At 44.3% G+C, this 22,766-nt stretch overlaps 1 protein-coding gene across 3 annotated transcripts in view; it reads left to right on the top strand.

Moving 5' to 3' along the window:
* Nucleotides 1-21,115, top strand: part of dner (delta/notch-like EGF repeat containing) — a 142,899-nt gene extending 121,784 nt beyond the window's left edge. For all 3 annotated transcript variants that reach the window (XM_017686935.2, XM_017686934.2, XM_037539784.1), the window contains 6 exons: nt 15,653-15,883; nt 16,650-16,772; nt 17,592-17,705; nt 17,850-17,981; nt 18,171-18,417; nt 20,887-21,115. In XM_017686935.2, the coding sequence (XP_017542424.1) occupies nt 15,653-15,883; nt 16,650-16,772; nt 17,592-17,705; nt 17,850-17,981; nt 18,171-18,417; nt 20,887-20,998 (959 nt within the window). In that variant the 3' untranslated portion in view covers nt 20,999-21,115. The remainder of the gene's footprint in view (nt 1-15,652; nt 15,884-16,649; nt 16,773-17,591; nt 17,706-17,849; nt 17,982-18,170; nt 18,418-20,886) is intronic.
* Nucleotides 21,116-22,766: the final 1,651 nt, after the last annotated feature.

Raw genomic sequence — 22,766 nt, 5'->3', positions numbered from 1 at the left:
CCTCTAAAAGCTCCTCACAGAAAGTTCCTACATGAAATGTTTCTGAATTCAAGGCCTGATGACTGAGATGCTGTTTTATGATAGTTTAGAGAAACTCCATTCATGGTGGAGGGAGACATTCAGGGCGCTGTGTGGCAAAATAGTCCCCAAAGAAAACTGATTATTTCAGATTTTCCACTATTTTCCATCATCAACACTCCATATAAAGTCAGAAGACTCGTGTAGATTCTCTGGTGGTTCTGGATGGTAAATAAAATGTCTATATCTGTGTTGTAGTCATGGCGACACCTGGTTCCTCTCACCACCACTGTAAAGACGTCTGAACCATTTCAGACCAAACTGCTCTGAATCTCTGATTACACCATAACCGTTTTAAGAATGCAGAAGTGTTGAATAAATTAGTGGAATTTTTCTTTAAAAGCAGGAAATGCTTCCCTAAACATCCCGCATTAAGGTGCTGAGTCAAAAACTCTGTAAACCGCTGTAAATCCGCTCAGAAGTGCTCTACTTAGTATAATCCACTGACTCAGCCGCGGCTGAGACTCTGAGCTGAGTAAAGCATGTCTGGGAGTTTTTAAACACTCGAGCTTCTGTTCCATGTCCTTTCAGTTCCCGCTCAGTGTGAGCAGATCTGAGCAGCCATTTGTTCAGTTTGTCCTGATTTCGTTTCCGTTTCTGTCCTTGGGTCCTGAATTGTGTCATCGTGTTTCTTATTTTAAACTTCCCCTCCTCGGCTCCAATTAATCCTGAAGCCCCGAACCATCCCACTCTCCTCTGGAGGAACAGCTCTTACTCCAGCCTTGTCTTTTTCCCCACTTCTGTTCCGACAAACCGCACCTCGTGAGCGGTTCCTGGTTTCTCCTCCTGATTGCTGTATCTTAGGGCAGAGTTTTTTTTCCCGATCCAGGTCTGCTTGCTCTGTGAGTTTGGTACGTTTGGTCGAGTGTGGCTACTTTTGAGCCCGGGAGTGGAACAGAGAACCGTTCTCTGGTGGAAGTTCTCCTCTCCTGGCGCTGCATGTCGGGCTGCATCAGAGAACTTGTAGAGAGGAGAACCACCGCTCTGTAACGTCTTCCAGATTTCTCAAACGCTAAGGGGCGCTCCAGAGCAAGTCCAAAATGAATGGGTTGATATGAAGCTTTTGAGCAAGATCATAGTTTATAAATGCTGAAACATTTTAATGTAAAAGAATTCCTTCATTTCCTGAACAGCATAAAACATTTTAAAACACCACTGTTATATTTAAGAGCTTTTAAACTTGAGTTATAGAGTTTACAACGGCACCTCATGTACGTTCCTGACATCAGAGAGAGCGAACAGCCAATGAGCTGCTCCGCTTGCCCATCGATCATCCTGCTGTAGCAGAAAAGCCCCGCCCCCTGCTGTCCGAAACCCGTTTACTATAGAATAAAGGAAACACACAGGTGAGTTTTCTTTTCTTTTTTAGTGAAACTCATACTCATACTTTCTAAAATTAAAGGAAATTTCTGAGTGATTAGAAACTATTTAAACGACTGCCCACCTGTCCGGCTGGACACTGAAGGATGACTGACTGTCGAGCTCTCCTGCTACCCACTTCAGACCAGCTGCCCACACCCCAGCTACCGCCAACTGCCTTGGACTAGCTGCCCACCCTACACTGAAGTTTTCATAGACTCCTAGCTATTACTAATACTACTACTATTAATATTAGTAGTATAGATTAAGTGAACGGGGAAAATAACGGGGAAATTTCACATCTGCATTTAACCCATCCATGAAGTGAAACACCACATACACTCTAGTGAGCACACACACACTAGGGGGCAGTGAGCACACTTGCCCGGAGTGGTGGGCAGCCCAATCTGCAGCACCCGGGGAGTAGTTGGGGCTCAGGTGTCTTGCTCAAGGCCCCCTTGTGAGCTAAACCACATGTGGGATGACATTTTGAGTTTTATTTCTCAGGAGCTGAATTTCAGAAACAGGAGAAAACAGCTAAAGTCTCACTCTGATCTCACACTGGATTTAACTGTGTCCAGGGGAAGTACCTGAGATGAAAAGGAGATCTCATTTATGGGGTAGTTCACATTTATAGCTAAGTCAGGCTAAACCACATATACATGTTGACTCAACGAGAACCTGGATTTGGGCTGAGAGAAGTTTTGGGTGATTTTTGTGCTTGTTACTGAACCATCAGCCAAATGTGTTTTGGGTTTTAGACCTTTGCACTTAACCCATCCGTGCAGTGAAGCACCCACATTCATGCACACTAAAGAAGCAAAATCTGGACACCCAACATGTCTCGGCTGATCGGTTGCAGTGAAATCTATAAAAAAATATATGTCCATATGTTTTTTCCATTTGGTGTATGTACATTGCTCCCTTCCGGTTCCGGTTGAGAGTACGCTGTGCGCTTTGTTTGCTGCCGCTTCTCGCTGGATCTTCTATTTTTTTTTTTTTCTTTTTTCTCTTTTTTCACTTTTCTGTCTGTTATACTTTGCTGGACTTTACCTCGACTGCTCGGGATTTGGGTTTTCTCTGGACACCTGTTTTGATCCGCTGCTGCAGCTTTGCTTGCTCTGTGGTGACATTCCTGGCTTTTTGGTTACACCGGCAGTTTCATCGACTGTTGTTGCTAGCTGCGAGCCTGCCTGCGAGCCTGCCTGCGAGCCTGCCTGCACGAACTGCACATTTCTAACTTTTGGTTACACCGGCAATTTCGTCGGCTATTGTTGCCAAAGGTGTCAGAAGTATTCACATTCATTACTCAGGTAGAAGTATAGATACTAGGGTTTAAAAATACTTCTGTAGAAGTTGAAGTATCAACTCAAGCTTTTTACTCAAGTAAAAGTGTAAAAGTACTGCTTTCAAAACTACTTAAAGTATAAAAGTAATGTAAGGGGAAGAAAAAAAAAAAAAAAAAAAAAAGCCATTAAGGACAAAAGCTTAGGTCGCACCACAGGGGTCTATAGTGCACTAGCCCACCTCCCCAAAAACCCCATTCTTCTAAAAGCCATAACAACTATAATGTTATATTAAAATGTTAATGTTGAAAAATGGGCACATATGCCCATTGAAAATGAATGTACTTTAGTACAATGCAAATATTAAAGAACCATATACAGTATGTATACTACTGATCATTAACATGTGTTCATGGAGCGGAACATATGATGACTAGTTGCCTATAAGTATTGCAATGATGCAGTCAAACTTCAAAGGCATGTTATCAATAACCTTTATTGGAATGTAAATGTACATCCAAGCTTCGTTGCAGGAATCTGTGAGGGCAACTGATAACAAAACTAAGACAAGAAAATTGGTGTACCCAGGGCAGGTTTAGTAAAAATTACACTTATATGGTTGTCTATATACAGTAGACGTTAGTGCTGTCAAGATGAACGATTAATCTTAGTGATTAATTAAAAAAAAAAAAAAAAAATTATATATATATATATATATATATGATTGATGCCTTCCTCATATGTATTATGCTCAATTCTATAGCTAATGGCAACAAGGTCCAACTTTCAACATCAGAATCTACATCAGTCAAGCACAGAATGTGCAACAAAAAGTTACCAATAGGCTTTGTTCAGCCGCAAAAGCAGCTGGTTCTCAAAGTTCTTTGAGCCAGTGTGTGCTCTTTTTGGCCTGAAGATCAGCCCTGCAACAGTAAACAGTCTTTCACAGGCTGCTGAAGCAGGGAGTGCCGTATTAAGCTTAAGTGATAACTGGCACACAGCTGGGAAGGACTTCAGTACCTCTGCTGTGTCTCTTGGGCACCCCAGGTACGCATCCAACTGCTGGGTCGTTTCAAGAGGGCTGGTCTTCTTCAAGGAGGAAAAGAAGTCCTCTTCCTCAGATGATTGGGAGCCCTCACTGACGTGATTCTCGGCCTGACAGTCCAAGTGGCTTCTGATATAGTCAAGGCCTGTGGAATAAAAACAATCAGTACAACTTACATTATATGACAATATAATTATGTAATTATGTATTGGATAGTGGGGTGTGTGAGATTAAATGACATTTCAAACTCATTTCACTGTCTCCATAGAAATTATACATATTAAGGGGAAGTCGAGAAGTGAGACACTTACCAAGTTTGAGGATATTCTCGTCACTTGTCCAGCAGGTCTTAAATTTGGGAACTAAAATGGCTGCGGCTCTCAGCTCTGGATCTGTAAGCATCTCTCCGAAGCGTTTTTCTAGGCCTGAAAGAAGTGCAGCAATCAAAGGCTCACAGAACTTGGAGGCAATGTTAAGTTGCTGGAGCTTGGTCCTTAGTAGAGTTATGGTGGGGACCAACCATCCCATCTGCACACTGGTTTCACCTTGAAGTACATCAAGTGCCTTTGCAACTGGGCTCATTGTCTTCGCATATTCTGCAAGAAATGCAAGTTCCACTGGAGTAAACCTGTACAAAGAAGAAGACAAACAACATGGAATACTTAGCCTACATGACATAGCATCTTCAACTGGAGGAACTCATAATTAAAAAGGAAAAATATTGTCATCTGAGACATTTAGAAATGTAGTTGTGTTTCTACAAATCACATCCATAGTAAATATGGGGACTGCATACGTGTTCTACAGCATTCAAAGTATAAAACTGTGACTTCATCTATCGTTAATCACTTCATTAACTGAAAGGCAAAAAAAAAAAAACAAAAAAAAAACACACTCTTACTTGGGTGTATCTAGTTCACTGCAGACAGCTGCAAGGGCTCCTTCACCTTGTTCTCTTGTTATTCTCACTATTCTTTCTACGGCTGAGAAGAGTGAATTCCACCTTGTAGCAACAGGCCTTAAGAATTGGAGTTTGCAGTGGTCTTCAATTACTTCAGATGCAGTGGTTGATCTTGAACTTTTGTTCCACAGGCTAGAGCATTTGGCAAATGTGGACCTTGACACGCGCTTGTACAATGGGTTGACCTCTGCTTTCAAAGCATCAACTGTGGACACTAAATTGAGAAGGTGGCAGGCGCAGCGATGGTGCTTAGGTAGCTGGTATTCCAAGTAGTCATCCTCATCCAACAGGGCTCCGGCATCAACAAATTCAACACCCTCAACGCTTTCCTCTTCATCGTCATCGTCATTTTGGCCACCATCATCCTCTTCTCCATCACTCTCTCCTACAGGTTCAGGATTGTTGTTCTCATCAGTCTGCCCATAAATTCTGAAGGCTTTCAGGAAGTTTGATCCATTGTCAGTTGTAGTGCGAACGATCTTCTCTCTGATATTGAATTCTGTGTGAATATCATTAAGGGCACCAGCCAGGGCAGAAAAGGTATGTGATCCTTTAAGTTGCTTGCATGCCAGGGCAGCACAAGATCTCTGCAAGGTCTGGGGGTTAAACCAGTGTGCAGTGACACCAATGAAACTGCGACGGTGTGCCGTCCAGCAGTCTGTTGTTGTTGCTATGAACTCAATTTCACTAAGGGCAGCTTTCAGTTTTCTTCTCATTTCAATAGAGGCCTTTGTGACTTTGTTTACAACAGTATTGCGTGTCATGACATTTGTATTTGGCCGAAGATGTTGCACAAGATCAATGAAGCCCTGTTGCTGGACAACGTGTGGCGGGGGCAAGCCTTGGACAATGAACTTGAGGACAACTTTATCCACACTTGCCTGGGACACTCTTTGAGTCTCCCACAGCTTGGTTTGTTTGGAGGGTGGGGCCAAAGAACCTTCAGTGGATGACTTCCTTTTGAGGGATGCTGAAGTAAGTTGCGTGTATCTCTCTAGACGAGTGGGGTGTTTCTTCTGCGGAGAAAACGAATGCACAGACACAGATTGAGATTCGTATTTTTTATCTCAAACTACAAGCTCAGACTATCTAGGACTTCCTCTGTATTAAATGTCATGCTTGAAGATCATGAATGAAGATCAGACTACCAAGTTAGGGAGCAGTTTCACTGGTCTATGCAATTATGTTGAGCAGACCATAATATTGCCACTAAAAGCTGTTTTAGGACTACAAGCAACTGCTGGCATGGCTGAAAAGTAGCATTATTGATTACATAGTCCAAATTTAATTCATTTTAAACTGCATTTGACTGATAGTTGGTAGTTGGGCCTATTACCTGTTTACAAGAAGCCATGGGGCCTGCCCCAAACAGGCGCATGCGCTCTCATACACAGACAGGATCATGCCTATCCTTAGTACATGCTTTAATCAACCAGCTGTAGACTATAGCTTTGCACAATTAACTTACAAATATTGCAAATAGCAATAATATAAGCTCAGATAACATTTGGCTGAAGTCAAATTTCAAATCTCACAAAGAGCCCAACAAACGAACTTGCAATGTTGAATTATAGCCTACTGCTAGCAAGCAACTATAGCATGTGTTGGCATGAATCTAGCTATAGCAAAAATAGCAAACTTACCATTAGTACGTCACTAGGTTACTACAATATTTTGTCAATAATCGACTGATAAACTTTCAACTTACCTCAATATGCTTTTTCAAATTAGACGGCGAGTTAGCCATTAGCTCGTGGTACTTGGGTGCGCAGAGCTTGCAGCGCATTCGAAAGGAGTTGTTTTTGCATCCAACCATTTCGAAAAATTCTTCCAGGTACGGCCAGGGATGTACAAGGGTTGGTTGGTCTTCCTGGCTACCAACCTCCTCGCTGGTGCTTAGTTGGGACACTTCGCTCGAATTCTCTTGAGTCTCTGCCACGGACATCTTTATACTAAGCTACGTACGTCTGTTACGTCCTCGCTGGAGTGTGACGTGACCTGTGCAGGTGCGATGGATCACGTACAAACCAATAGGATGTCGGAATATTATATGTTTATACTTCTCATCCAACCACAATCAAATTCACTCTATCCGGATGGCGCGATTAGTCAGGATAGAGTTTTTTTAAACGATGACACGCCGGAATGAAAACAAGTCCAAATGAAATGGCAGTAACGAGGCTATTTTTAAAATGTAAGGAGTAGAAAGTACAGATAATGGAGTGAAAATGTAAGGAGTAGAAGTAAAAAGTCATCTAAAAAATAATTACTCCAGTAAAGTAAAAATAACCAAAATTTCTACTTAAGTAAGGTAACGAAGTATTTGTACTTCGTTACTTGACACCTCTGATTGTTGCTAGCTGCGAGCCTGCCTGCACGAACTGCCCCTGTGGCTCTGATGTCGAGCGGGCGGCTAAATGGGCTTGCGGTGTGTTTACTTTTGCCTTTTCTCGGACTATCATTTTTTGATCGGGCGATGGAGGAATTAACTGGTACTCCGAGCCTTTATCCTATATACTCATACTCCAGCGAGGACTTACGAAGGCTGCGTTCTTTCCGTCGGCTTGATGCTCCCACTTACAATCTTTGCTGCTCTATCAGCATCTCTAGACGACCCCGATATATACATCGTGGCTGTAAACGGCAGACTTATCCAGCACCTCAGGCACTGTGCATCAATCATCCCGCAGTACGGATTACTGATCGTTGCTTTAGGCGACGCCCTGGAAGAGCGCATCGTGGAGTGAACCATAGGTTTCTACTGGAGGTCCCTCGTTCTACATCGTCGCATCAGTCTGCTCCTTCGATCTCGGCACATCGTCTATCTAACCTGGCGCTACTGAACTGTCGCTCGCTCACAGATAAGGCTGCATTAGTCAATGACCTTATCGACCAGCATCAGTTGGATCTATTCTTTTTAACTGAAACGTGGCAGGTACCGGGTGACTTTTCTTACCTGAATGCTGCTTCTCCCCCTAATTTTAATTATCTGGCCTCACCTAGAAAAACAGGTAGAGGTGGGGGACTGGCGGTTTTATTCAGGGACAATTTTGAATTGACTTTGGGCAACCCACAAGATGTTTCCTCTTTTGAAGTCATGGTTCTCAAGGCTCCTGGGTGTATCTTCTTAATGATTTACCGCCCCCCGAAGAGTTCTCTGACTGAATTTTTGTCAGAATTTGGGGAGATCTTGGCGTTTGCCAGTTCACTCTCCTCTTCCATCATTGTTCTTGGCGATGTTAATATCCACCTTGACTCTAACTCTTCTGCCTCTTCAGAATTCCTGTCATTGATAAGATGTTTTGATCTAACTCAACACGTTGACTTTCCGACTCATAAGAAGGGTCATATTCTGGACATAATCTGTTCTACGGGTGGGATTATTACTAATATAACTGGACATTGTGTTGGTGTGTCTGACCATATACTAATCAATGCCTCTTTCTCTCCACCTGTTCCTAAACCTCACTCAAAATCTGTACTTACTTATCGTAATGTTAAGGCTATTGATTGTCCTTCTCTGTTGGCCTCTCTGGAAACGTTTAATTTTGCCCATCTTAGTTCAATGCAATCCACTGATGATGCTGTATCATTCTATAACTGTACTCTACGTGCTTGTCTTGACACCTTGGCACCGATGAAAACTAGATCTGTGCCTTCTACTCATAGATCGCCTTGGTTTACTCCTGCTCTCCGCAATATGAAAACAGCTGGAAGACGTCTAGAACGTCTTTTTAAGAAATCCGGGTTGCAGGTTCACTATCTAGCTTACACTGATCATCTGGCCTCATACAAAGTAGCACTAAACAATGCTCGTGCATCATACTACGCGGATGTTTTCAGTGCTGCTGGTCAGAATCCCAAGCTTCTGTTTTCAGTGGTAAATAGGTTTCTGCGACCCCCATCAACTCCAAATACTGCCTCAACTGATCTATGTAATGCCTTTCTGAAATTCTACGGTAACAAGGTGTAAACCATCTACAAAGACCTGTTGAATACCCCTGCTGACTGCCATGGGCCTATCGTTTTCTCTCCAACTCTGTCACTTTCTTTTTCAAATTTCTCTCTGACTGACTCAACTTCTATTGTCAATATTATAGCTAACTCTAAGACTTCATCCTCTCGACTGGACCCTGTTCCTACCCATCTTCTTCAACGCTGTGTCTCTATCTTTTCCGAACCAATATGCCACTTGGTTAATCTTTCACTCACTTCTGGATATGTTCCTGTGTTTTTAAAAACAGCAGTTGTCACACCTATTATTAAGAAACCTGACTCAGGTGAACAATTTTGAGCAATTACAGGCCTATTTCAAATCTCCCATTCATCTCTAAAGTTCTATAGAAAAGGTCGTGGCTTCCCAGCTGCTTGATTTTTTGAACACTAATGATTTATTTGAAAAATTTCAATCTGGTTTTCGTTTGCATCATAGCACCGAGACTGCTCTTCTCTGTGTCCTAAATGACCTTCTCCTTTCCTGCGGATACAGGTTGCATCTCCATTCTTTTGCTTCTTGATCTCACTGCTGCTTTCGACACAGTAAATCACAATGTTCTTTTAACTAGGCTCACTGAGATTGGTCTCTCTGGAACCGTACTATCCTGGTTCCACTCGTATCTGACTAACAGGCTTCAGTTTATTTCAATTGGGAACCATACGTCTGACACAGTGCCCATTGAATATGGTGTCCCTCAGGGTTCCGTCCTTGGTCCCCTCCTTTTTATAATCTATATTCTCCCCCTCGGTCATATTTTTCGTAGTCACAATTTACATTTTCATTGCTATGCTGATGATACTCAGATCTATCTCAGCTTCAAACCAGCAGCACTGTTTCCTCCACCCCAGTTAAATAGATGTCTTATTGACCTGAACTCCTGGCTTAGGGCAAATTTTCTTTCTTTAAATGCACATAAAACCGAGTTTATAGTCACTGGCTCCAAGTCCACTGTTAACGCTCTCAAAAATCTTGCTCTCACTGTAAATGATATTACAATCACTCCATCTGTCACTGTCCGAAACCTAGGTGTTCTTTTTGACCCTTCTTTGTCTTTTGAACCGCACATCAAGTCTCTGTCTAGGTCGGCATTTTTCCACCTTCGCAATATTTCACGTATCCGTCCTTTACTGTCCCCGGCTGCAGCTGAGTCTCTGGTCCATGCTTTTGTTACTTCTCGCCTGGACTATTGTAACTCATTGCTCTATGGGCTCCCCGCTAAGTCACTTAGGTTGTTACAAATAGTGCAAAATTCTGCAGCACAGATTCTCACATACACTAAAAAATCTGAGCACATTACTCCTGTTCTTCAGAGACTTCATTGGCTGTCCATTACTTTACGTATTCACTATAAAATTCTACTTCTCACATTCAAGGCACTTCATGGCCTGGCTCCTGCTTACTTACTCGACCTTCTAATACCCTACAAGCCCACTCGTAACCTCAGGTCTTCGGAAGCAGGCCTTCTAGTGGTCCCTAGGTTCAGGCTCAGCTCTATGGGTGGTCGTTCCTTCAGTGTTGCGGCCCCCTTGCTCTGGAACTCTCTGCCTCTCTCTCTTCGCTGTACCTCTTCTCTTTCTCACTTCAAATCTTTATTGAAATCTCATCTTTTTCTCCTTCATTTTTCTCCTGCATCTTCCTCTTGTGTAATGTGATATGCATTTGTAAAGCGACCTTGGGTTTTGTGTAAAGGTGCTATATAAGTTCAACTTATTATTATTATTATTATTGGGTCAGACGCGCTTGGTTGAAAAAGAAGCAGCAAAAGCAGTTCAGGTTCGAGGCGAGGAGTCCGGATTTGTTCCAGAGTGCATTTTCTATACATATATACATATAATACACTCACTGGCCACTTTATTAGGTACAGGTACCCTTGCTAGTGAAAGATTGGACCCCCTTTTCGCCTTCAGAACTGCTGTGATTGTATATTCAGGCAGAGTGAAAGCAAATGCAAGAGTGAGTTAGCGTGTGAGTCTGACCCAGTTTTAGTGGCACTGGAACTGATTAATGGGTCTAATCAAGTGTTTATTTATTATAGATTAACTTCCAAAGTTGCTAAATTACAAATTAAGCAGCTGCAATCTGTCATTAATAACCGCGGTCAGCAATTACTGCCATTCACACAGTGAGTGATGGAGCATGGACTGTTTATGTTATGTCTGATGAAAAGCTGGATGTTTTGACTGAGCCGTGCAATGGAGCACTGGAAGGAAAATAGAGGATAGGAAGGAGGGATGAGTGCAGGTGGGACTGAATATGAAGGAAAAGGTACACTGTAAGATTTGTGTTACAGCTGGGTAGTGAAGTGTCGCAGTGTGTCATTACGGTTTTTATTTATCCAGTCCTCCGTCATCTCCACCCTGCATGGGTAAAAGAATGAAAGCGCTAGGCTAATTAGTTAATTAATTAATTGCTTTGCAAGAATAACAGATAACAAATATAGGTGTATATATTTGTGTGTGTGTGTGTGTGTGTGTGTGTATGTATATATATATATATATATATATATATATATATATATATATATATATATATATATACACAAAACAAAACAAAACAAAAAATATATATATATATATATAATACACAAAAATATGATTTTAAATAAACCTACTCATTTAAACAATTTACGGCTATTTTCACCAAAAACACAGAGATCATAACACAGAGATCATAAAACCATGTAAAGCACACAGTATAGAGCAGAAGGGTCCGAGCTTGTCAGACTTTATCTTACTGTGGTGGTTAAAACGCTCAGTACACAGAGGACAACATGGCAACATGCAGCTCTTTTACTAGCCCCCAGACAGACTGAACCCCCAACCCCCAAAAGATGGAACCCCCAACAGACAGAACCCCCAACCCCCAACAGACTGAACCCCCAACAGACCATACCCCCAACAGACCAAACCCCCAACAGACCAAAACCCCAACCCCCAATAAACTGAACCTTCAACAAACTGAACCCCAAACAGACTTTGGTAAGCTAGTCCAGAACACTGCAGCCAGAGTCCTCACAAGAACCAGAAGGTTCGACCATATCAGCCCAGTTTTATCAGCCCTGCACTGGTTACCAGTTAAATTTCACATTGATTATAAAATCCTATTACTGACCTATAAAGCTCTGAATGGACTCGCCCCTCAGTACCTGAGTGAACTTCTCTCCCACTATGAACCATCACGGCTACTTTTTTTTTTTTTTTTTTTTTTTTTTAACCTGTCATGTCTGGCCATTCTTGCAATCGGAATGGTAATCCGAATGTACTGATGTACCAAACATATTTGTTTTCACAAGAAAAAGCTCTATAGGTTACTAAAGCCTATTCTTGTTAAAGTTATTATTTTATTTGTTTGGCCAGGCCTGACAGGCAATAAAAAAGAGGACAGGAAAGAAAGAGAAGAAGGGAGGAGAGAAAAAAAAAAAAATAAATAAATAAATAATAATAATAATAATAATAATAAATCATAATAATGATAATTAAGTAAGTAAATAAATAAATAGAAAAAAAATAATAATAATTAAAAAAAAAAGAGAGAAAAAACAAATAAAATAAGTAAATAAACAGACAACTAAATAAAAATAAATAGATAAATAAGTAAGTTAAAAAAAAAAAAAAAAAAAAAAGGGGAGGGGAAAAAAACAATTATACAGATATACATACATATACATATTCACATATACATATACATATATACACCCAGACATAATTCTACTATTTGCTGCTACATACATACACATGTTTACATTATACATATGCCTCTATACATATACACCCACCCACCACACACAATTCTACTGTTTGCAGCAATGTGTATATGTGTGTATATGCGTTCACGTGTCATGTGTCATGGAATGTGCTCAGCAATGAGGGCAAGAAGCCGCAACCATGCCCCCGTGGTCCAGAGACAGATAGGGAAGGACCCGGGGGACCCGGACCATCCACAGCCCATTAGGAACTCAGGAGACCTGAGGCCACATGCTCCGACGGCCACCGCGTGCACGCCCCAGAGGACGAAGAATGGAGGCCCCAGACAGAGCGCCCACAGACAAAGGGCAAGTGACCGGAGAGCCAGAGGCAATGAGCAGCCCACCCCCCCGGCAGGCCAACATCCCCAGCATGAGCCGAGCATGCGGCCCCCGAGGGCCCAGGCGCCCGAGACCGGCCGACCCCCGGCAAGACCCCCCCCCCCCCCATGCCAGAGAGGCCCAAACCACCCTCAGGACACAACCGCCAAGGGAGCAGGGCAGGGACCACGCCAAGATGTCTAGCCATGCACCCAGGGACCCACAGGGCACCCATACCCCGGGGGGGGGGGGCGGAGTCGGCAAGCAGCGGGGAGCGGTGGGGAGGGGTAACTCCTGCCCACCACCATGTACCACAGATGTCCAGGCTCAGCAAGTCATAGACCCAGGCCCAGCTGTCCACACACACATGTTCACATGCACCCACACACACCCACACCCACACTCGCACACACCAGTCACCCACTCATGCATACACACGGAACATACATGGACTCACAGTATCGGCGGGCGGACACCAGCACGGGTCAGCGGTAACCCAGGGAGGCAGCCACCCCGGCCCCGAATGACCGGCCGGTCTCCCCACCAGGCAGGGTGCACCAAACCGGGGTGTGAGAGGACCCGCCCACCCCCCCCCACACACTCAATATGTGTGTGAAATGAAAAGAATGTGTGTGAGCTACAGTGCAATTAAAATTGGAGGGACAGAGGCAATGTAGTACTGAATAACAGCACACTGCCACACTGACCCCCAAGGCCCTCAATGTCTAATGTGTAAATAAAATTGAGGGGCAGGTAGCAGTGAGCAGATAAGTGAGGTCACATCAGCAGCGCCACCCACCATCCACTGAGTGATACCTGCCCCCCAAAGCCCTGTGTGTACTGTACTGTGTCATGAAATGTGTCATTGTAAGGGGGGAAAAAGGGGGAGGAGTGGGACATCACGCATCACAGCGAGCAGAGCCAGGTAGGTGGCCCTACTCACTGTAGCATGGGCCCCCCTCCCCCAGAACCCCCATGTGTAGTGTGATGTTTGACTGAGTGGGAGGAGGGGAAGGGTCAGGATAAGAAAGACCGAGAGGCAGAGAACTACCCCTCGGAGGAAGAGAGCCAGCTGGCGCTAGCTCACTAGGCACCCCGGTTTCCTACACCCGGCCGCGGCGCAGGGAAGGCCGGCCCTGGGCCCGAAGCGGCCACGACCCCAGGACACCACCGTGCTCCAGGCCGGCGCCCGCCCACACAGCTGACACAGCACAAAACATACACACCCACACGCACACAAGAGACAACAATTATCACACATACACATACTCACGATTACAATACACATACTCACAATTACAATACAAACACACACACATACATACCAACACAAACACACTCACCCGCACAAACTTCACACACACCCATATATACGCAAACACAGTGGTCCTGGGTCCAGAACCAACCAGCCCTATGTGGTTGTCCCCCTACTTGAGTGCCCCACCCCTCCTCCCGGGAGGCATCCAGAATCCTGGAATGCCAGACAGACACCCCGGCGCGCCCCAGACCCCCCACCACCCGGCGGTGCGCCCAGGGGGGCATCACGGCTACTTAGATCACAAGGTGCTGGCTTACTACTGGTACCTAGAATTAATAAAGTTACATCAGGGGGGAGAGCTTTCTCATACAAAGCCCCCCAGCTCTGGAATAATCTTCCTGTTAATGTTCGGGAATCAGACAGAGCCTCAGTTTTTAAGTCTAGGCTAAAAACTTACTTGTATAGTCAAGCCTTTGGTGACTAGTTTTCCTTTTCAGATCTAGACCTGCTGGAGTCTCTGCTGTTCTGTTATACTGTAATCTGTAGTCAGCCACTCTTTACAGAACTAACTGCGTTTTTCTTTCCTTTGCCGAGCTGAATAGCTGCCCATCTTGTGCTTCTGATGCTGTTGCCTCTTCTGCCTTGATTGCGTGCCACTGCTCACCAGCCTTCTGGACCGGCTTGACCACCACTGAGCTTCTTGCTTTACAATGCTGTGCAATCCTCACCCTCAGATCTTCTCTTTTCTCACTTTGTACTTTAATGCTTCATACTAATGTTTGCTATCCGGTGTCGACCATAGGAGGATGGGTTCCTCTTCTGAGTCTTGGTTCCTCTCAAGGTTTCTTCCTCTTTTAGGGAGTTTTTTCTTGCCGCTGGCTTGCTCATGGGGGCTTGGACCCGGATTTTCTTTTCTTTTCTTTTCTCTCTGTAATACTAATTGTCCTGTAAAGCTGCTTTGTGACAACACCTGCTGTAAAAAGCGCTATATAAATAAATTTTGCTTGCTTGCTTACCATAGCCCCAACAGACCAAAGCCCCAACAGACTGAACCCCCAACAGACCAAAGCCCCAACCCCCAACAAACCAAACCCCCAACAGACCAAAGCCCCAACAGACTGAACCTCCAGCAAACCATAGCCTCAATAGACCAAAGCCCCAACCCCCAACAAACCAAACCCCCAACAGACCGAAACCCCAACAGACTGAACCCCCAGCAAACCATAGCCCCAACAGACCGAACCCCCAACCCTCAACAGACCAAAACCTCAACCCCCAGCAGACCGAACCCCCACTCTCAGCACAGTCCTAGAATGGGCGGAATTAGTGAAGCTGAAGTATTTGATAAGCAGGTCACATTAATGTAATAAATGAAGCGTTAAGGCTGAGTGAAGCGCCGGTTTGGGTGGAAAAGCCCAGGAAGGCCATCAAGCTTCCTGAGTTAGCTAGCCAGGTAAAGAGAGGGTGAGACAGTTCATATTAATGCTATAGTAGATAAATAAATAAAATCTCTCTCTCTTGCTCTCTCTCTCGCGCTCTCTGTCTCTCGTTCTCTCTCACTCTCTCTCTCTCTCTCTCTCTCTCTCTCTCTCTGTCTCTCCATAGGTTACCAGGGCAGTGCGTGTGAGGTGAGGGTGGACCCGTGTCTGTCCACTCCGTGCCACAACAACGGCACCTGTTACCCACAGGTAGGTGGTCGGGGCTTCAGCTGCACATGTCCAGCGGGATTCACCGGACCCACCTGTGGTCAGCTGGTGGATTTCTGCGCTCTGAACCCATGTGCTCACGGCATCTGCCGCAGCGCCGGCACCAGCTACAGGTGTCTGTGTGTTCCAGGTGAGAGGTTCTGCACACTGAACTGAAATGAGCTCATTTCTGATTGTGGATTCGTAAAGGAGAAGCTCCTCCCCCACCTGCAGGGAACAGCATTGATCTTCACCATCACCGTGATCCTCTTCAGCCCACTGTGTCTGACATTCTTTGTGACTGTGTGTGTGTGTGTGTGTGTGTGTGCGTGCGTGTGTGCGTGCATGTGACTGTGTGGGAGTTTGTGTGCGTGTGTGTTTCTCTCCCTGTCCTCTGCACCGCTCTGTCCTCCTCTGTCTGGTTGTCATGGCAACTGCCACCTGCTTATTCATTCGTCTTCGCCTGCAAGTCGTAGATGCACCAATGGGGTCGCTTCATTCCTGTTAACACTATCAAATGAGTTTGCTTGATTTATATTAACATCGTCCAATGGGAACGTTTTATTCACATTAACACTTCAGTGGGATTAACACTGTCCAGTGGGAACGCTTCACTTACATCAATACACTCAATAGGCTGGTTATGTTAATGCTTTTTAATGCAGGCATATTATTCACATTAATCCAGACTACTAGAGATACTGAACACCTCCACAGGGTGATGATTTAGGGGTGCGCGAGCAGTGCCACCCTGTGGTGGAACAGGAGACCTACATACTGACAAACACTGACTCCTTTCTGATCTCTCTCTCTCTCTCTCTCTCTCTCTCTCTCTCTCTCTCTCTCTCTCTCTCTCTCTCTCTCTCTCTCTCTCTGTCTCTCTCTTTTCCTGTCTCTCTCTCTGTCTCTCTCTGCAGGTTATCATGGATTGTACTGTGAGGAGGAGTATAATGAGTGTCTGTCTGCTCCGTGTCAGAACTATGCCACCTGCAGGGACCTCATCAACGCGTATGAGTGCATCTGCACCCCACAGTACACAGGTGTGTCAGCGTGACAGTGTCGCTGCACTTTAAAGTGCTCTGTGAGGTCACAGTGCTGGTGGTTGCTGTTGTAGCTAATGTCACTACACTGTGTGTGTGTGTGTGTGTGTGTGTGTGTGTGTGTGTGTGTGTGTGTGTAAAACCACATTTTGCTGCTGTATAAACATCTGATAAAGTGCGCAGGCTGTGGTGCAGGTGTAGTTCAGGTGTTTACGGTACCTGTAGCCCGTCAGGTACTTCATTCGCTCAAAATGAATTCAGGTGTTTGTAAACAAAGCAGCTCACAAAGAACAGCTTCCGCAAGGGCATTCAAGGTTGTGTGCATCACTGAAAGAGAGAGAACCCACACCAGCAGGATTGCAATAATGCAGTGTCTAAAGTTATGAATGGCAGGTATATCATGTAAAATTACCTGCTGGCTTGTATAAACTGCAGGTAAATGGTCGTCGCTACACAGGAGACAAACATTCTGTGCGTTTAAAGTGAGGTAATGTAAAGAGATTGACTGTGAAATAAGTCATTTGTTGAAGCCCTATTTGTGGCTGTTTTGAGGGTCCTCACTGTAAATGATGCACAAAAATGCTACTTGGGTCACAATAGCACCCCCTTGTGCGGAATCTGAATCATCAAAGGGAAAAATTCTTGTACATTTTACAGATTAAACACTAAAATTGAATTTCTACGTGTGTTTCTGCTTTCCACTATTAAAAAGGTTAATATGTCTTGTTGGGGTTGATACTTTTTACTTTTTTACTTGGTGCTGCAGGTTTTTGTTTGTGCCACAGTCTCACAGCAGTCTGTGTGTCCTCTTTGCTGTAGGGAGACACTGCGAGGTCTACAGAGACCCATGTGTGAGGCTGCAGTGTCAGAACGGAGGGCGCTGTGAGAGCAGAGGGAGCAACACCAGTTGTGTCTGTACACCTGGATATAAAGGTGACACGCATTACTGCTATTGTTTTATGCTTCAATAAATCAAAGGCCTATTATTATTTACCCAGGCACACAGACACAGCGTAGACACTTGCATGTACTTGTAAATGCGTATGGGGTGTGTTACCGTCACCTTCTCTCTCACAGGTGTGAACTGTGAGGTGGACATCAATGAGTGTGAGAGCAACCCTTGTCACCATGGTGGCACCTGCATTGACCAATCAAACGACTTCACCTGTCACTGCCCACCTGGCTGGGTGGGCGGGAACTGTGAGATTCGTAAGTTCACCAAAGTTTACCTTTGATCCCTAATCAGAGGGATAACTACCTGTTATATCTGTCTATCTAACTGTCTGTCTATTTGTCTCTATCTCTCTATCTGTGTCACTCTCTCTCTGTCTGTCTGTCTGTCTGTCTGTCTAATGTCTCTCTCTCTCTCTCTGTCTGTCTAATGTCTTTCTCTCTCAGATCTGCAGTGGAAGATGGCTCACCCGGTTGACTCTCTCACTAATATGCCTCGTCACTCTCTCTACATTATCATTGGAGCTCTGTGCGTAGCCTTCGTCCTGATGCTCATCATCCTCATCGTGGGAATTTGCCGGATCAGCCGGATTGAGTATCAGGCCTCGTCCCGACACGCCTATCAGGAGTTCTACAACTGCCGCAGCATCGACAGCGACTTCAGCAATGCCATTGCCTCCATACGCCACGCCAGGTAACTGCAGCGCCGAGAACCACTTGGAGGCAAATTCACCATGACTTTCACTCTGCACAGAGAATTATAATAAACTTTAATTATGTATACACTGTTTAGAAGAAGATTTGTCTGTCTGTTTATCTATCTGCACTATATGGACAAAAGTATTGGGACACATCTTAACCATTGAATTCAGGTTCGGGTGTTTCTTTTGATCCCGTTACCACAAGTTTATAAAATCACGCCCCTAGCCCTGCAGCCTGCCTTTATACACATTAGTGAGCAAGAAGGGCTGTGTAAAGAGAGTGTCAGAGGAGAGATTGGTGATTGGTGCAGACTTCAATGGACATGTTGGTGAAGGGAACAGAGGGGATGAAGAGGTGCTGGGTATGTATGGTGTGAAAGACAGAAATGCGGAAGGTCAGATGGTTGTAGATTTTGCAAAGAGAAAGGAAATGGCTATGGTGAACACGTATTTTCAGAAGAGGGAAGAACACAGGGTGACATACAAGAGTGGAGGGAGGTGCACATAGGTGGATTATATCCTTAGCAGGAGATGCCATCTAAAGTAGATTGGAGATTATAAAGTGGTACCAAGGGAAAGTGTAGCAAGGCAGCATAGGGTGGTTGTCTGTAGAATGAGATTAGAAACAAAGAAGAGGAAGAGAGTGAAGATAGAGCCAAAGATTAGATGGTGGAAGCTGAAGGAGGAGGATGGTTTCAGGCAGTTCAGGGAAAAATTGCAACAGGCCCTTGGGGGCAGTGAAGAGCTACCTGAGGACTGGGAAACTACAGCTAAGGTTGTGAGAGAAACTGGCAAGAATGTGTTGGGTGTTTCGTCTGGTCAGAGGAAAGAAGACAAGGAAAGTTGGTGGTGGAATGAGGAAGTCCAGGAGAGTATTCAGAAAAAGTGGGATAACCAGAGAGATGAAGGAAGTAGGCAGGAGTACTGTGAGGCTAGTCGCATAGCGAAAAGAATGGTGGCAAAGGCAAAGGCTCAGGCCTATGATGAGCTGTATGACAGGCTGGACAGTAAAGAAGGAATAAAGGACTTGTATCGTTTGGATAGGGCAAGATGGAGGCAGATGATCCGCTGTGGCGACCCCTAAAGGGAGCAGCCGAAAGAAGAAGAAGTGAGCGAGTGGGGCCACTGAGTTCAAGCGTGGTTCTGTAATAAGATACCACCAGTCCAACAAGTCAGTTCACAAAATTTCTCCTAGATTTTCCACCATCAAACTGTGAGTGGAATTATTGAAAAGTGGGAGCGTTTAGGAACCACAGTTCCAGAGCGGGTCTCGGAGTTCTGAGGAGCAAAGATCATAAAAGTCTCCAACACTCTGTTGATCAATGAATGCAGAGTTCAGACCTCCTCTGGCATCAACATCAGTACAGAAACTGAGGGCTGGGAGCTTCATGGCAGGGTTTCCATGGTCGAGCAGCTGCACGCAGGCCTTGCATCACCAAGCACAATGATAAACGTCCGACAGAGTGGAGTAAAGCACCAAAACTGGACGCTGGAGCAGTGGAGCCGTGTTCTGTGGAGTGACCAATCTGCTCCTGTATCTGTCAGTCTGATGAATGAGTCTGGGTTTGGCGAATGCCAGGAGAATGTTACCTGCCTGACTGCACTGTGCCAGCTGTAAAGTTTGGTGGAGGGGGGATGTTGATATGGGGCTGTTTTTCAGAGGTTGGTCTAGAACCCTTAATTCCAGAGAAGGGAATCTTAAAGCTTCAGCACCAAGACATTTTGAACAGTTGTAGCTTCCAGCTTTGTGAAACAGTTTGCGGAAGAGCCTATTCTGTTCCAGCATGGCTAAGCCTCAGTGACCAAAGCAGCTCCATAAAGGTCAGACTGGGTGAGTTTGGTGTGGAAGAAGTTGACTGGCCCAGCAGGGTGATGAATGGGCAGAAATTTCCACAGGCTCTCTCCAAAATCTTGTAGAGATCTCCCCTGAAGAGTGGAAGCTGTTAAAGCAGCTTATATAAATGCCTATGGATTTAGACTGGGACTCATAAAAGCTCCTGTAGGTGTGATGTAGAGGTGTCCCAATACTTCAAGGGTTCTTTCATTAGGAGAATGGCTGTATATAGAACCTTGTATACTCAAAGAACCCTTTGCATGATTAAATTGTTCTTCAGGTTGATGGAGGATGTGTTGTAAATAGTTCTATATAAAACCTTTTAGAAAAGGGTTCTGTATAGTACCAAAAAGGGTTCAAAGCAAAACCACATACAACACATTCTCCATCAACCTAGAGCCATTTCACCACACAGAGAACCATTTAATCATGTACAGGGTTCTTAGCGTGTCCCAGAGTCCATATAGAGCTAATCCCATTACTACAGAACACTTGAAGAACCGTCCTTTTTAGGAGTGTGGGGTGAATAATCTTACAGTCTCATAATGAGAAATATGAGATTTATTGATCAGATCTAAGATGCAATATAACACTGGATGTGGATTCTAGAATGTTCTTTATTTTCCAGGTTTGGGAAGAAGTCCCGGCCGGCCATGTACGACGCCACTCCTATCTCTTACGAAGACTACAGTCCAGACGACAAGCCACTAGTCACACTCATCAAAACAAAAGATTTGTAAAGCACTGAAAACACACACGCACACACTTTTACACACCACACACACACACACACACACACACACACACACACACACACACACACACACACACACACACACTCACAAGCTGATTCTGACCATCAAACTATTTATTTACCTTAATAAAGGGTTAAAAAGAAGTAAAGCTGTAAAAACTATAAAAGTAATGACTGTAAAAGTAATTTAGCTGAATTTTGGTATTTGATAGATCTACTTTACCACTAAACTCCATAAAAGCTTTTAATTCATATCCCGCAGTAGCATCACATCAGTTTAGTGTCAATGCAGATTAGTGGCAAGATAAAGTAGCCTGGTTTGCAGATGCTGCTGTTCATAGATGATGAGCATCTCGCTGATTGTGACCGTAGGCTTTGATTCGGATGGCAGAGCCACATCAGCAGACATAGAATCATTCAGCTCAGCGCAGTTACACTAGTCAGTTATAGCGAAGCAGTAGGAGGCCTTATGCGCTGCATGGTAGGCTCGATGGTTCCTGCATTAAAGGAAAACTCCAGAAGATTCCCACCAGGAGCCGTATTACAGACTCTGAACTCTGGACTGAGTTTAGTTCAGTATCTATTCCAGAATATCAGATCCTCCCTTCTTAATCTCATCATTAACTCCAGATTAGAAAACAGCATCACACAAACATCCTAACCAGACTGAACCTCCTAAATCCTGTCCTAACTTTAGGATAAAACCCAACAGGGTCCTGACTTCTGTTTAAGGTCCATTTCTATGGTTTTTAGGTGGCTGAGTCAGGCAGCGTAGTACACTACCAGCATAATGAGCTCCATTTTTTTCTACTGTAAAATGTGGCTTTCATTGGGAGATGTTTTTCTTTTCTGACTCTGCGTTTTAAACATCTCAGACGCTGCCGACTCGAACTCCACCGCCCCTGATCACCTTCCTGTGTTAATGTTAGTGATGGTGGTGAATAATGAGGAGGCAGAGCTGAACGTGTATCTGTTTATTAGGAGGAGGAACGTTAGTGAGCTTTGGCTAAAGTGTTTGGGAAATGGAGACTGAAACTGGGAAGAGCGACACTCTGATAATGGCAGGGGGCGACTCTGATAAACGGCAGGGGGCGAATCTGATAAACGGCAGGGGGCGACTCTGATAAACAGCAGGGGGCGCTATCACTCTCACAGCTCACAGTTTATCACACTTTAGTTCTGTTTGAGTTTTTTTTACATCAGTAACAGCAGCTTAACTCACATTTTAACACTATTTTGATGAGGTGTTTACGTTTCAGCTGTGTGTTTATAGTCGGCTGCTAGGAAACAGGCATGGCAGCTGATTGACGACTCTGATTGAGTGGGATAAGATCTTCTAACTGAAGATCAGAGGCTGTGAGATCAGATAAGATTCCTAAATCAAGATCAGATTTGATTCTGTAATACAGATGTGTGTAAACTTGCGTATTGACCTGTCTGATCTGAACTTAAGACAGAAAGAGAGGAAGGCTCTGTAAAACGGCTCCTGATCTGTATCCGCTGTGTCTGTTTTGGATGGTCAGTAACCACAGACAGTCGTCACAACACGATTCTCTGAAATTAGATATCAACAGAAAACTCACTGCATGGAAACGCACTTATGATAAAAGCCAACGGCAGAAGCTGAATTTCACAAATAATCATTCTCACGTGTGTTTGTTGCACATATTCATGATAATAATAGTAATAATCAAAATAATGATGATAAACTTCATATATAACTTGTTTCATACATTTAAATACAGCTTAAAATG

The sequence above is a fragment of the Pygocentrus nattereri genome, chromosome 7 (genome assembly GCF_015220715.1).
Source record: "Pygocentrus nattereri isolate fPygNat1 chromosome 7, fPygNat1.pri, whole genome shotgun sequence".
In the NCBI taxonomy this organism is placed as follows: domain Eukaryota; kingdom Metazoa; phylum Chordata; class Actinopteri; order Characiformes; family Serrasalmidae; genus Pygocentrus; species Pygocentrus nattereri.
The sequence above is the reverse complement of the archived record's forward strand: the minus strand, read 5'-3'. Positions and strand labels throughout refer to the sequence as shown.